At 37.6% G+C, this 14,169-nt stretch overlaps 1 protein-coding gene across 13 annotated transcripts in view; it reads right to left on the bottom strand.

Annotated features, from left to right (window-relative positions):
• LOC121326771 (dedicator of cytokinesis protein 10-like) overlaps positions 1-14,169 on the bottom strand; it is an 87,998-nt gene that overhangs the window by 47,142 nt on the left and 26,687 nt on the right. For 10 of the 13 annotated variants that reach the window (XM_041270246.1, XM_041270250.1, XM_041270251.1 and 7 more), the window contains exons 2-3: positions 2,126-2,245; positions 937-1,026 (exon numbers count right to left, since the gene is read on the bottom strand). In XM_041270246.1, coding sequence (XP_041126180.1) covers positions 937-1,026; positions 2,126-2,245 — 210 coding nt within the window. Of the gene's footprint in view, positions 1-936; positions 1,027-2,125; positions 2,246-6,376; positions 6,752-14,169 lie in introns of those variants that run through there. The other 3 variants (XM_041270247.1, XM_041270248.1, XM_041270254.1) reach the window with 2 other exon arrangements.

Below are 14,169 nucleotides of genomic sequence, written 5' to 3'. Positions count from 1 at the left end.
GTTTGTGATTCCAGGCAAGTCCTGTGTAAGCCATAGCCACTCTACCAAGTGCACAGCCCTTTATCATAATTTGTGTGTAACTTGGCTTGTGGCAAACTAGAACATGTGGGGGGTTTAATAGCTTCTGAAAAGCACTACATACTTGGAGAGTAATGGTATTTCTAGTAATTTTTTTAATAGAAATGGCGTGTAATCTATTTTTTTTTTGTATGATGTGATCATAATTTCACAGCAATATAATCTGCAGTTAATGATGACAAATGGCATGCTAACTGCTTCTGAAAAATGCAAGCTTTGCATGTAAAGAACAACCCCAGGCTTCAGTGTTCGAATTCCATAGCAGGATTTGACTGTATAATTTTCAAAACTCAAAGTGGGCCATGGTGCCAATCTATCAGCATAGATACACAGCAGTTGTGTTCTGCTATAAACTCTGTTCGTCCTGGTACAGTCAGTGCTGTAGAACACTACCATCTGGGGGTTGTTTTATATGTAGTATGGTTTAAACATGGGCTTCAGAAAGTGTTATAAACCTCATGGATCCTCACAGCTCATTGTCCTACAGCACATTTTAGAGTCTTAAAACTCCCTTTAAAAATGGCAACATACATTTCAAAATGATCCAGACCAATTTTTACTATATATACATATATATATATATATTATAAAATATATATATCTATATATATATCTATTATAATATAATATATATCTATATATATCATATTATGTATAAATAATATTAACAAAATAAACAATCGACAAGCATTTTCAGTAAATGCGTCTATCTTCCACAGCAGTTATTACCTGTAGATAATTGATCTTGTCTTTAATAAACTGCCCTGGTCTCGTAACTAACATTGTCTTTAATTGTCTAGTAGTTAATGAGTGCTGTGTCAGATACGAGTGCATAAGTAGTCCAGTCATGATGCTCACCTCTTTGACCAGGAGACTTTCAGCCTGCATTTCTGCATCTTCTGGGACAGTGGAGTACAAGGTCTGCGTCTCCCAAGAAATTGTGGCTGTCTACAAAACACAAGCCGTTTGATTTATTCATCTGTATTAATTTAATCTGGATGAATCTACTTTTTGAAAGTTGTATTTAAATAAGCAGAGCTGCAGCTTATTCTAAGTGCTTGCTTTAGAAATGTCCAGTGCTTTCTGATATTAATGCCAAATGTTTCAGAAAATGCTCTTCAAAGCTGATGTTTTGCAGAAAGGTGGGGAAGCATATCAGTGTAGCACAGGTTCCAGTGTACAGTGCTTTAGTGCACCGCTAACATGCTTCCCCTTTAAACATTAATCTCATGTCATTCACCTTGACAATACACTGTAAGTGTTACTGTTTGATGGTCTTAAATGTTTGGTTCTCTACAGTATGGTAATTGTTATTTTCACTCTCTTCCTCAGTTCTACTTTGAGCTTCCCTTTTAGACTCTATTAATTGAGCGTGTTCAGTAGAACTCATAAAACCACTTCCTCTTGCGATCACAGGCCTTGGCTTGAGGAATGACATGAGATCAGACACACTACTGCAGTGCTTCACATTTTAATGACATTTGTTTTTTATAAAGCAGATAATGTATCTATAACCGGATTTGGTACGTTTCTGAAAGCAAATATTGTTTTCTGTTACTTGATAAATATGTACTTATACTAAAATAAACTTTCTTTGACAGACATTTAAAATTCTTTCTCAATGTCTTTGCTGAGTGAAATGAAGACATTCACCCCTGAAGACACTGTAGCATTTTAGACTGCAGGGAATGAATGACCATGTAATAACTTTGTAATAACTATGCAGTTACCAAATATTCCCTTTCTTACATGGTAACTACTGTATCTTTTTTATGGACAGGATGAATAACACTGTGGCGTAATTACATGGTGATACCATGGCACTGTGTACTGTAATTGCACATGTTTGGACCCTAGGGTGTTATTTACAGTAGTTATATCCATGTCACTGCAAGATTATCTATGCCCCATAATCAAAAGTGCTAAAGACATTTAGATAGACTTCTAGTCAAAACATTTGCCAAAGAGGTTTCTTTCAGCATGACTACATATTGTACTGATTAGTGTTTTACAGGATTTAATTTGATAAAGAGCTTAGAATACTAACCGAGAAATCCTCATCTGGGAACACTATAAGATCCTTCAAGGGGTCATCTTTAAATTCAGCGTCAAGCTCAGAAATAACAGCCTCGTAATCCAGAGGGTCTATTAGTTTTGGTTTCTCTTGCTGTAAAAAGAAAGAAAACACACAATCAATATTTCTGTCTCACCTCTTATCTGTATGAAACATACGTGAGCCTTATGCTACAAAACACAACCGTCTTCTACGACACTCGACACAAAGAGACAAAAACAACCAAGAGCAAAATGATGAAATAAAACCCATTTGAGCAGGATTCCCATAACAAAACAACACTGGAAACGAACATGTGAGGACATATTCCCTCCATTATTTAATGAACACCTTTTCTGGAAGGAGAAAAAGACCTCTTTATATGGCTAAACCATAAAACAAAGTAATATAATTTAAGGTCTTACTCTGAACATGTCTTATCATAATCACTATTTTGTCACCTTATAAAAAATAGCAGTTAATTTAAGACTGTAGAAACATTTGAAAATACGGCTCTCTTTGGCGATAATAATATCTAACGTCATACAGTATAATTCTGTGGTTGCCACAAGTAAAAGGAACTGATGAATCAATGATTCATAGGTAAAATAATATCTAAATATCTAATAGCCACACTTTCAATGTGACATTCATGTGACTAAGACAACATTTTAAAACACTTGATTTAAATATATACATTCCTAAAAATAGAAGATAATGTCATACTGGGCAGTCAGAAGCAGAAGCCGAGAGAACATTTTATTTATTTGATTATTTGTTTTAGTCAATTCTGTGATCCAACATGGAAAAACATCTAACAGAGTACAAAGTTGGTTCTTATTGTGTTTGAAAAGAATACAGGAAACACAAATAAGTCAAGGCAGCCATCAAAAATAGACCCAGCCTTGCCTTTCTTAAAGTAGTAGGAGGTCCATTGATTTGATCTAGAAAACATTTTGCACAAATTCACAGTTAGGTACAAACTTGGTTCCTATTTATTATTGAGGGAATCTGTTAAACAGAAGCAGGTCATGCCTTCAACCTAGGCTGCATACAACATGATTCCAGCTTACAGTGGTGTGGATGTGCCATCACAGGCCTTATTATTTTACTGGTCTTTTTAAGTTTGTGTTTCTGGGACTGTGAGGGACAAGCAGGTCAAGTGAGATCGGAATGATCCACATAACCTTCAACAGGTTCAGCTATAGGCAGACATGTATCAGAGTTGAAACAGTGTTTGTTTTGACATCAGTATATACTGGTAATCTATTGGAGTAGCATGCTCATATATAATGCATGGTGCCACCCTGTCATGACATATCTTCGACGGTTTCTTCAGGGTATTATTATTAGAATGGATTCCCAGTAGTATTTATTTCTGTAAGGCTGGTTTCAAACCAGCTAGAAAGCATACTGCATAATGATACCAGAACTAGGTGTTTACTGATGCATACAAGTAAACCTGCTTCAGAAACCATTTTGCATGTCACATTTATGAGAACCGGATCTTTGAACCCCAATTTCACTTTCATTTACAGGAAATTAACCTCTGAGGGAAAATACCTTACAATACAGAAGGATTCCCCATATTTACTGGAAAGTCTCTAAATATGAGTGAGGTTATGATTGCATATGCTGTACTTATGAGTCAGCTGGGGATCCTGATTAAAGCAAAGAGACACTTTGATTGCACAAGGGTCCTCCTTAAATAATGTGAATATTTCCAAACCAAGGGAAGAGCTATCAACTTATAATGAATGGAAATGACCACGTCAAGAAGCTTAGGCTTCAAATCCCCCTATGCAATTACTAGGTCTGTTCAGTTTGGAATCCCATTTGCCTCTATTACACCTTAATCAACCCCATAACCCCCCCCCCCCCCCCCCCTCCGCCCCCCTGCATTTCTTTCTTTATCATATGAAAGCAGGGTTTAAATCAGGACCACCAGTAACAGTCATAATCAATATATTTTCAACTTATAAAAAATAGCCGTTAATTTAAGACTGTAGAAACATTTGAAAAAACCAAGGTTTTGGTCGGGTTACTAAAAGTAAAAAAAATGGTAACAGCAAACTTAAAGGAGTCCTGCTTTTAATAAAGCATTACAAGAGACATGTCAGCAGTATGTTGTTGAGCAAGTGACAATGTAAACTAAAGACTGCTTATGGTAGCAGTACAAGATCATAAGGGGTCTGAGTAAAGAAAACATATCAGTCTTCTCCATTGACGTAGCTGGTGAAGACAGAGTGAATGTGAATGAAGAAATTCAGCCCAGAACAGATCAAACTGACCACAAGGTTGCCAAGCTGACAGAAACTTTAATGAAGGACAGGTGCATATTTTTCAGTGGATGCCTACAGTTATAGTAGTAGGGAAGCTGCAGTGCCTTGTGCCAACCTTAGAAATGCAAAAGAACGATACTGAAGCAGGGGTGGAAAGACGAACCCCACTGCAGAGTAGCCATCATTTCACTACACACATGGATATCATTGTTCTCATGTAGGATGCTGCTGTCCTTATAGTACTTTATAAAAACCACAGTGTGTGCAACACCACTTATCGTTATTACAGTTCTTTTTTATTTTCTTATGTGGTACTTAAAAAGCAGATATAAGCACAGATGCACAATAATTAAAATGTCATCCTAGGGTTGGTGAACCTCTGGGGAACTAGACTGTGATGTGTTTACAAAGTTCATAGCACAGTTCGAACTTTAATAGCTTACAGTATTTTCATAATTCATTAAACTATGACTAAACCAGGCTACATTCACATACGGTATACAGATATATAACCAGTTTTCAATCTCACTTTGTCACACAAATTGAAACAGCCAACCAAAAACAATGAGCACTGGCAGTTAAAAACAGAACAGAGAACAGCAACAGGATAAGATATCTTACAGACAACACCAGAAGCACACTGACTTACTGACAAAGCTGTGAGAAAAATCAGATAAATAGCATCCTCACAACTGTGATTAGTTTTGTTTTGCGTGCTTTAGTTGTACATGTATTTAATTTTATAATCAATGTCTAAAATAAGCAAACTGTACAATTCACTACTGTCGCTTAACCTTGTACATCTCTATTACAACTTAAATAAAGGATCCGACGGGCATCCCAGGTGTGTGTGTGTGTGTGTGTGTGTGTGTGTGTGTGTGTGTGTGTGTGTGTGTGTGTGGTGTGTGTGTGTGTGTGTGTGTGTGTGTGTGTGTGTGTGTGTGTGTGTGTGTGTGTGTGTGTGTGTGTGTGTGTGTGTGTGTGTGTGTGTGTGTGTGTGTGTGTGTGTGTGTGTGTGTGTGTGTGTGTGTGTGGTGTGTGTGTGTGTGTGTGTGTGTGTGTGTGTGTGTGTGTGTGTGTGTGTGTGTGTGTGTGTTGTGTGTGTGTGTGTGTGTGTGTGTGTGTGTTGTGTGTGTGTGTGTGTGTGTGTGTGTGTTGTGTGTGTGTGTGTGTGTGTGTGTGTCAGGTGCATATATTCCTGTTGTTTTCTCATTACTGTAGTGAGACAGGGTTAAAAGCTCCAGGTCAAATGTAAAACCTGCTGCTACTGTACAGCTCTAACTTCCAGCTTTGCTGAAAGAAAGGCCATTTTAATTTGACTGTTGCCCCTATTAAGCACCTTTGCAGTGTTTTACATGTTCAGTAACAGGCAGTATGGAATGGTACAAGTACCCTTTCACTACAAGAAATCAAAACCAAACTAAAATAATTACCTGGGTCCAGTATTTTCAAAGCACTCCCTCACAGTTTGTCTCTATTATGGCAGCAATGGATTTCTTATATTCTCTAATTTTTGTTTACTCAGTACTGTAATCTACTGTACAGTATATTCAGATGCTATCTAAGATTTAATGTCAGTTAATATCAAACTCAACACTTCATTCAACAAAAACCTAATTATATAGAAGTGTACTGCCTTAAACATAATAAAAGCACAGACAGTGTAGCAAAATAATACATTATGATATGCACAGCAACATCATGCACAAAACACACAGGGCAAACTGCATTAAAGAACATTTACCATAATTATAACCAGTATGCACAACCTACCTTTGCTAACAATACTAACTGCCGAACATAAAAATCCTGCTAGCGTAGCTGATCACTTGTACCTGTCATCTGAAACCTGAGTGTCTGGACCAGTCACCCGGGCTAATGCTTGTGTTAGTTATCAATGTTGTTATCATAAAAACACATTAAAAACAGGTAGAGCACACAAAGTAAATTCTAAAATACCTACACAGCTTAGTCTGCTAAAGTCCCCCCGTGCTCTCTTTGTCTTTCTTTTCCTCCGGAAATCAACACTGGGGTCCCGTTTAAAAACTTTAGATCTAAAACTCATCCTTGAATGCGGAGCAGCAACGCAGCGTGCACACGCAAACAATACAATGAGAAGGAGAACTTTACTTCAACTCAAAAATCTACACTGCTCCGGGAGGGGGAAGTACTCGAGTCTGTGTCACAGTCAGCTTGATGTGAGCTCAACAAAGAGGAATAGAAAATCAGCGCTCAGACCATTGCTTCCTGCTGCAGCGCTATTTACTGCTGGCAGAGAAACCTTGTGGATAAAGAATGAACTATTTTAAAAACTTGGATGAATGAGCTCCTGTACAAAGGACTCATTTCAAACGGAACAGACTTGCCCAGAAAACCTGATGGGGTAACAACTAATTAATTACTGATACAATTGTGTACTTACATATATTGTGCAAAAAGATTCACACATTAAGTACATTGTAACTATGCATAATATCATTGTAATTATGTGTAGGTTACTAAGTAACTACTATCTAAATACATAATAATTAGAGATGATTCATGTAAAGTGTTACCTTTGAAAGATAAAAGTGCCTCTGCTGTGGGTGGCACTGGTGAATGTTTTCTTCTTATTATTTTATAAATATTATACCTGCGCCTGCCACCCTCTGCAGCATCCTAACATCCACTCTCAATGCAAAAAGAACAGCAGCCGTTTTTTTTTATTTCAATTACAATAAGTAACTGTTCTAAATGAAAATATTTTGTTTTTACGTCATTTTGACCATGCAACTTTGCACTTCTGTTTTTTTTTTTTTTTTTTTTTTTTTTTTTTTTTTTAATTGAACCTGTATATCTGAGTGCAATGTCTGGCCTCATCCTCTTTCTGCCTGCACAGCACTATGCTTTTAAAACAAGGCTGCTTCAAGCATGCAGCTGTTCCAGTTCTGATATTTATGACTTAACTAAGTGCAGGAGTCTGGGCTACTATAGTCCAATGGCAATAACATTACAGGTGAGCTAAAGGGAAAGGGACACTGAATTGTTTATTTATTTATTTATTTTTAATTAAGGTGAAGGGTTGAATTCAAAATGAATTCTGGACTCAGAGGAAATGCATAAGATATTGAGGTGTTATTCCGGTGTTATTCAGTCTGAATTCATTATGAAATGATACCCATATATCTTTCATGTAATTCATCCGCCGTTCAAAGCTAATCACCAGTCTTTCAAAATGAAGACTGCAAGGTGCTCTGTAAATGACACAAGCTGCTGCTTTGCAGACAGACAGGAAGTCCTGCATGTATCTCATCTGGCATTCTAATTTAAAACTTCCTGTACTATCATCACTCACAAAAAGTACAGCCGCACTGCAGCAGAGCTATGATATTTAATATAGAGGCAAGTGCAATATTATTTTATAGAAAAGATTGCACATTTTCTATTTTTGTATGCAATGCAAAGGGAGCCACAACATTGCTTAACTGATATATCCCAATAAAGGCTGCTGTAGGGTGACCAAGCCTGTTATGAGTTATATTAACGGAAACTTTGGTCTTTTTTCTACCTGATGTTGTGGTACAGTGAGGCTCACTTTTAAAATACAATGAATTCTCCACGAAGTGGAACCCACAACTCATGTACCTTTGCGTATCACGAGGACTGCATGCACATGAAGTTAAATTTGGAAATGGCTTCCAGTAGGGGTATTAAACCTGATTTTACCATAGGTTGTTTTGTAATTTGATATTGTAACTATTTTCTTGTGTGACAGGGTGACACATTAGTTTCTGCCTGGTGGGTACATATGTTTTTTTGTATCGGGACACTCAAATCCTACAGTCTAAATGCACATAATTGTTCGAACTACCTCAAATAACATTAATGGTAATGTGTGTAATTTGTATAAATATCCTTGTAAATAGTTTGAAGGTTTCTTTTAATCCTTGTTTTGTTTTTTGTTATGGCATGTGAGGTCACGTGACCAATGTAAAACAAAAGGAAACAGGCTTTAAAATATTTTGTTTTATTCAGATTTAATTATATATTATTTACTTATATGTGGTAAAATAAATAAATAAATTAATTAATTAATAAATACAAATGAAGAAGAGATTGGACAATGTTTGTTTTAAAAATACATTTTTTTTTAATTTGGGTCTTCCTAGTCATGTGACTATAAAGCTGTGCATAAAAGCCAGCAGGTCCTGTTCCTGGCACTGAGAGAGAGAAGGCAGTGGCCATTGGATAGTGGAGTATACACGCAGCAGCAAGGGACTGTACTGCGATTTTGTTTTAATCTGCAAGAAGTGAAGCAGTGGGACCACTTCCAGCAGCAGCCTCACAAAGGATTTTCATTTTTTTAAAGAACTTTGTCAGTCTGGGTGCTAGTCCTTGCAACTTGTTTGTTTTTCTAAGAGGAGGGTTGACCATTGCTGGCCAGTAAACTGAAAACACGTGACACAGCTAATGTGAATTATAATAAACTCAGCCTCACTGCAATCACATTGGCTTCTAGGTTTCAAACCACTCATGGCATGGCATTTGCAGTTCTGTGACTACAAAGTATGTTGCAGTGGACTGTTCGCTAACCCCGGTGAAGGGACACAGTAACACTATTCCAAACACACTGCCTTTGCTTGCATTACTTCACCTTAGGCAATAAATAGTTCTTAATGGAAATATGTTTGCTCATATAATCAGAAGCTGGGGGGTGGTGTGTGGGGGAATTGAGATTGCAAAGGGTTTCATTCTGATTCAGTAATCTGAAGTACTCACAAGGCAAGGTAAAGGTTAACATGGTTGAGAAATGCAAGCTCTGCTCCATTCCTAGCACATTGTTCTTTCAGATTATAGAAGTTTGTGTACATTACTATTTAGAAGCACAGATCTGTTATGTCTGTCTTAAATTGCTTCTCGGAAAACCATTATTATTATTATTATTATTATTACTATATTGCTGCTAGTTACAGCATTGGGTTCATTCTGAAAGAGTTCCTGGCAATGGTTACAAAAACATAAACAGCAATTGAGATGATTGATTCACATTAACTTTTGTTGTCAGACTTCAAGAGCCTTGCTAATGATCTGAATCTGTACAGCACTCCGAGGGCTTGACAACCAAGTGGATACATTTCATAAACTACAATCTGGAGGGAGGATTCAAGCATTGGTTAAAGAGCTTAGTCACATTTGTGATACTGCTCCAATTTTCACATTATTGACTATTTCAAAACCCCTCACAGCCCAAAGAGATCTACTCAACAACAACTGTGTATGTTTAACACTGTCTGGTGTTAGGCTATGAGCAAGAGAACACCACCTAATCCATTACAGTGATGGTCCTTGTTTTCTCGGTCAGTGTACCATTCAAGTGGAAAGTTTACTTCTATTCAAACAGATGCTTTCAGAGCTCAGAACAGCAGCAGGCTTTCAAAACAGCTGACATTGTTCAGACTGCTTATTGTAGTGCAGTGTAGTGAAGTGTAGTGTAGTAACTACATGAAATGTGCATAGCTGCAGAAACTCCCAGACCTGCTAGAGCATATATAATGCACTTCACAGGATTGAACTGGGTATTGCAATAATTGAGCAGTTTCTTGAATTGAACCTATTTTTCATTCCCATTGCATACTGTCCCCTTAAATGTTTGAGACGTCTCTCACAGCACAGCTACACCACAATGTAACCTAACAAACGAGGCATGCCTTCTAATTTATCTGCTCTTCTCAGGGACTGTGGTTTTATTTCAAAAGCCATATATCTGTTTATTCAAGTCAGGTGAGTTTCATGAGAAAAAAATAAGTGGCACCCATCCACAAGGACTGAAGAGACAAGTAAAATCTAGAAATGTAAGGAGATGCTTCCATCGAAAGACTAGCTGAATGCAAAAACATTGCTTTCTGGAGGTTTGCTGATCAAAGCGTGATTAAGTGAAAATAGGTCACTAACCGCATCAAAACTACAATATATGTTTACCATATATAGTACAATATTGGAGGGGGGGGGGGGGGGGGGGATGATACTGCTGCAGTGGTGTAGTTCCCAGGGGCCAAGGTGACAATTAACTGTTTAACCACACAGACCGCTGTGTGTGCGTGTGTGTGTGCATGTGTGTGTGTGTGGTCACAATTTCCAATGTGTCATTTTCCAGAAGCCCCTCAAATATACTGGCTTCCTGTGGTTACGCATGGTGACTCTACTGCTTTGACAATACAATACCATACAATAGAGTGATTTTGAAGCTGCAAAAATAACGGTACATCTCTGCTCTTAATCACGGATGTTTCTCAGACATTCCTTATTGATGGCTGTTAATGCTGCCTTCCAGTGTCCATTTCTTTGCTGTCCGGGATGCTTACAGCATCTTGCTATTATACTCAGATAACTGTGTGATCAGTCGTTGTCACCAACAAACACTTTTCTGTTTCCATTTCAGTGTTCGCCATGAAGAAGTGCTCGCTTGCTGCCTAAAAGCATGATTGTGTGAGAAAATCACTCAAGTGCTGTATTTACTCCTTTGCTATAAGGCATCACTAACGGTCCCTGTAGAGTGGACAGCCTAAATATGCTAGTCGTTGTGATCCATGTAATTACATCCTCATTTTAGGTGGTTTGGTATCCTTTTTAATTGGTTCTCTGTTCTATTGTGTAAAACTGGTTTTCCATAGGGTATAAATACTGTAGATGAGCTTCCTGTTTAAAGTCTGTAGATTAAATAACCTGGACGAATCCCCCCCCAAAACTGGCAATCCCTGTTCCCATGGAAGTTTATGTTTGCACTGCAGAGTCTGAATCTTCCTCCTGTCTGGCAACGGGTGGCTTTTTATAACTGATTCCCGGTAAAACACATTCCACATGGGTTAGATAAGTGTCGGTATGTTCTGGGGTTTGAGGAGATTTATCGAATGTCTTGAGCCTGTGTAAAGTGTAGAATAATAAGAACCATTACCACACTGTATTAACGATTGTAATTGAATTAATTGATCTCCTAACCTCCAGTCATAACTTTACAAATGGGTTTCTTACATTGTTAAGCACACAGTAAAGCATGACAGATAGGAGGTGTCACATTCCTAACGTTAAAACCTCTGTGAAGCCAATGACACAGAGAAAGTGAATCACATGCTTGCCATAACTGCTGACTACAGATTTAGTCAACTGTAAAATAGATTCATCTTATATGCATGGTTCATGAAGGAATATAATATGTATTATCTGTTCTGGGCACTGCATGAATTATTTAGGTATCCCAGTTAAAAACTGCAAGTGTCCACACTTCAAATAAGAGCACAATATTGATGCTACCCAAGTAATTAAACGCCATTAAGAGACCTGTTGAAAAGGTTTTAATTGAGCTCTTTTGATTCCCCAATAATGTATTAGGGCATCAAGTTATATTTAACCTTAAAGGGATGATAATTATTCAACATTTGTGTATACATTTACAGAAATACTTATAATGTTGATAGTTTAATAAGGGCTTCACCATCTCAATTTGTTTTGAGTAGTTTTATTTTTTTACAGCATGGGAAACCCTCTGGAGCGTATGAACCATAACTCCGTGGTTATCCCGGGACTATCCATACATGACGGTGGTTGATGAAATCCAGGGGATCCCCCAGTGGTTTCAAATGCCTAGTTACTCTGCTAGTCTTTCATTCTGATTGAGCGCTTGTGATGTTTTAGAAACATTTCTTATACAACCTGTCAGAAGAGTATTGCTAATGACAGGGTGACAGAGGGCTGTTCGGAAAACAGAGTACATGAAAGATTACAACTAGCAAGACTAATGTATAAAAAGGTTGTGAGATGAGGGGTGCAGTGCTCTAACAACAATGAGTGAATGATTTAGAAGCCCATGAGAAACAGAAGCAATCCCTTAAATATGCACTATACCATGGTAAAAGAAGAGCAAAGTGGTGTAGAGCTCACTGAAAGCATGATCAATAATAGATACGTGTGTAAAGCATGTAACAAGCATGGCTAACCATTGTAAAACACAGTGACTGGAGACTATCAAGTAAACATGAACAAATCAGCAGAAACTGACAACTTCTGCAGTACAGTATTTAGGGGCTACAATGTGTTAAGTGTTCATCTTGCATTTCTCTAAAGCTGACTTAAATGGCATTGTGCTGCGCTTCCACTAGGTCTCCAATGAATGTCACACCTCAGACATGTAATATTTTGATACATGATATTGAGACAAGCAAAACGTTTCAGGTTTGCCCTTGGGAATACTAATATTCCATCAATACCGGCTATTTAATTTGCAATACACAAAAAAAGTCTTAAATGATCAGTAATTAAAAAAAGGCCAATCCTCTCCTATCGTCACTTTATAATAATCCAGTTTTTGAACATGGTATTCTAACAAGAGCAATCTGGCCTGACAGCATGCACAGCACTAAGAGTGAAGGGTTTCACCCTGAGTGTTTTACAGTTCACAGCAGAGTGATACACAGCAGTGGCCCTGTGGACTTACTGAATTTAAACAAGTGAGCGCAGTAATAACTCACCTGCATGTGGCACTTTATCGATCGGCCAGCAGACTTTGAAAAACTCTATCTGTGATGGTGTCAGTCAAGCTAAATAAAGACATACTCTTAATTGGACACCCCATTCCAATTTTTTTTTCAATTGCTATAAACAACAAATCTCATAGATGTATTTTGACTACACTGATGAAAGCAAAAATTTGTCGAATCTCACGTTTAATCTTTTTAACAAACCTTTCAGTAAAAAAAATAAATAAATACAATAATGGCACAAATGTCCAATCTAATTACATAAGAAATACCAGCAATATCAGATAGAATACGTATGGAGCAGACATCCATTCATGATAGATACTACACATATTCAGCTTTAGTTTATCTAGCTCCTACCTTGTGAGAATTGATTCTAGATATAGCATCAACAAATTTCTTAAAATAGGCAGCAAACAAACCTGTCTGCTCCAATAGTGATGTTGCATATTGCAACTACATTTGCATTTATATAAAATTGCACTGCAGGCCAAGATCACTCATGTGTAAACTTATTTGAGGCTTGCTCAAATAATCCCTAGTATGGCATGATCCTGGCTGGAATCCTTCAAGTGATACCCTGCTAACAAGGCTTGACACCCAGTCAAGCTACACATTGAAAATTCTGCACCATACAGTATGCATACAGTTTACAGCTGGGTGGGATTGTGACCAGGCATGGACTGCTTTTGAGATGTTTAACATACCTTTGTCAAGGGAAAGTGCATTTGAAAACTAACAGTGGAGGTTCTTATAGGCTTTTGATGCCATGATAACTACACTCAACTTATATTTTAACTAGTACTGTGTGATATTGATCTGAAAAGCGAGTTTCAATGTTTCTTAAGAAAATACACAAAGTCCTTTTATTTAATTAATAACTTTACAAGATGTTAAAACCCCTGAACATAAGATGGTTCCCTTCCCCTGTTTCTGGTACATAACCAATGGTGAAGTGCTCTGTTAATGGGTGTTGGTACTTTTGCATGCCTCCCACCCAGCCAAAGCCTGAATTTCAAACGGTCTTCTGAAATTCAAAGTAACCAGATCTTATCCTGTTTCCCCAGACAGACAGGGTGTTGGCGGTGTGTGAGATTACAGGGGGATAGTTAAGGATGTATTCCTTTTTACCATAACAAGAGAATTATAAAATGGTTAAAAATGTCCGCCCATGTTGTTGCATGGTCTGAGTGAGATACATAAGGAACACAAAAGTTCAGGTTTCTCAATGCTCACACATACACAG

This window comes from Polyodon spathula, chromosome 14 (assembly GCF_017654505.1).
Source record: "Polyodon spathula isolate WHYD16114869_AA chromosome 14, ASM1765450v1, whole genome shotgun sequence".
NCBI classification, from domain to species: domain Eukaryota; kingdom Metazoa; phylum Chordata; class Actinopteri; order Acipenseriformes; family Polyodontidae; genus Polyodon; species Polyodon spathula.
This window is presented reverse-complemented; position numbering and strand designations above follow the sequence as displayed.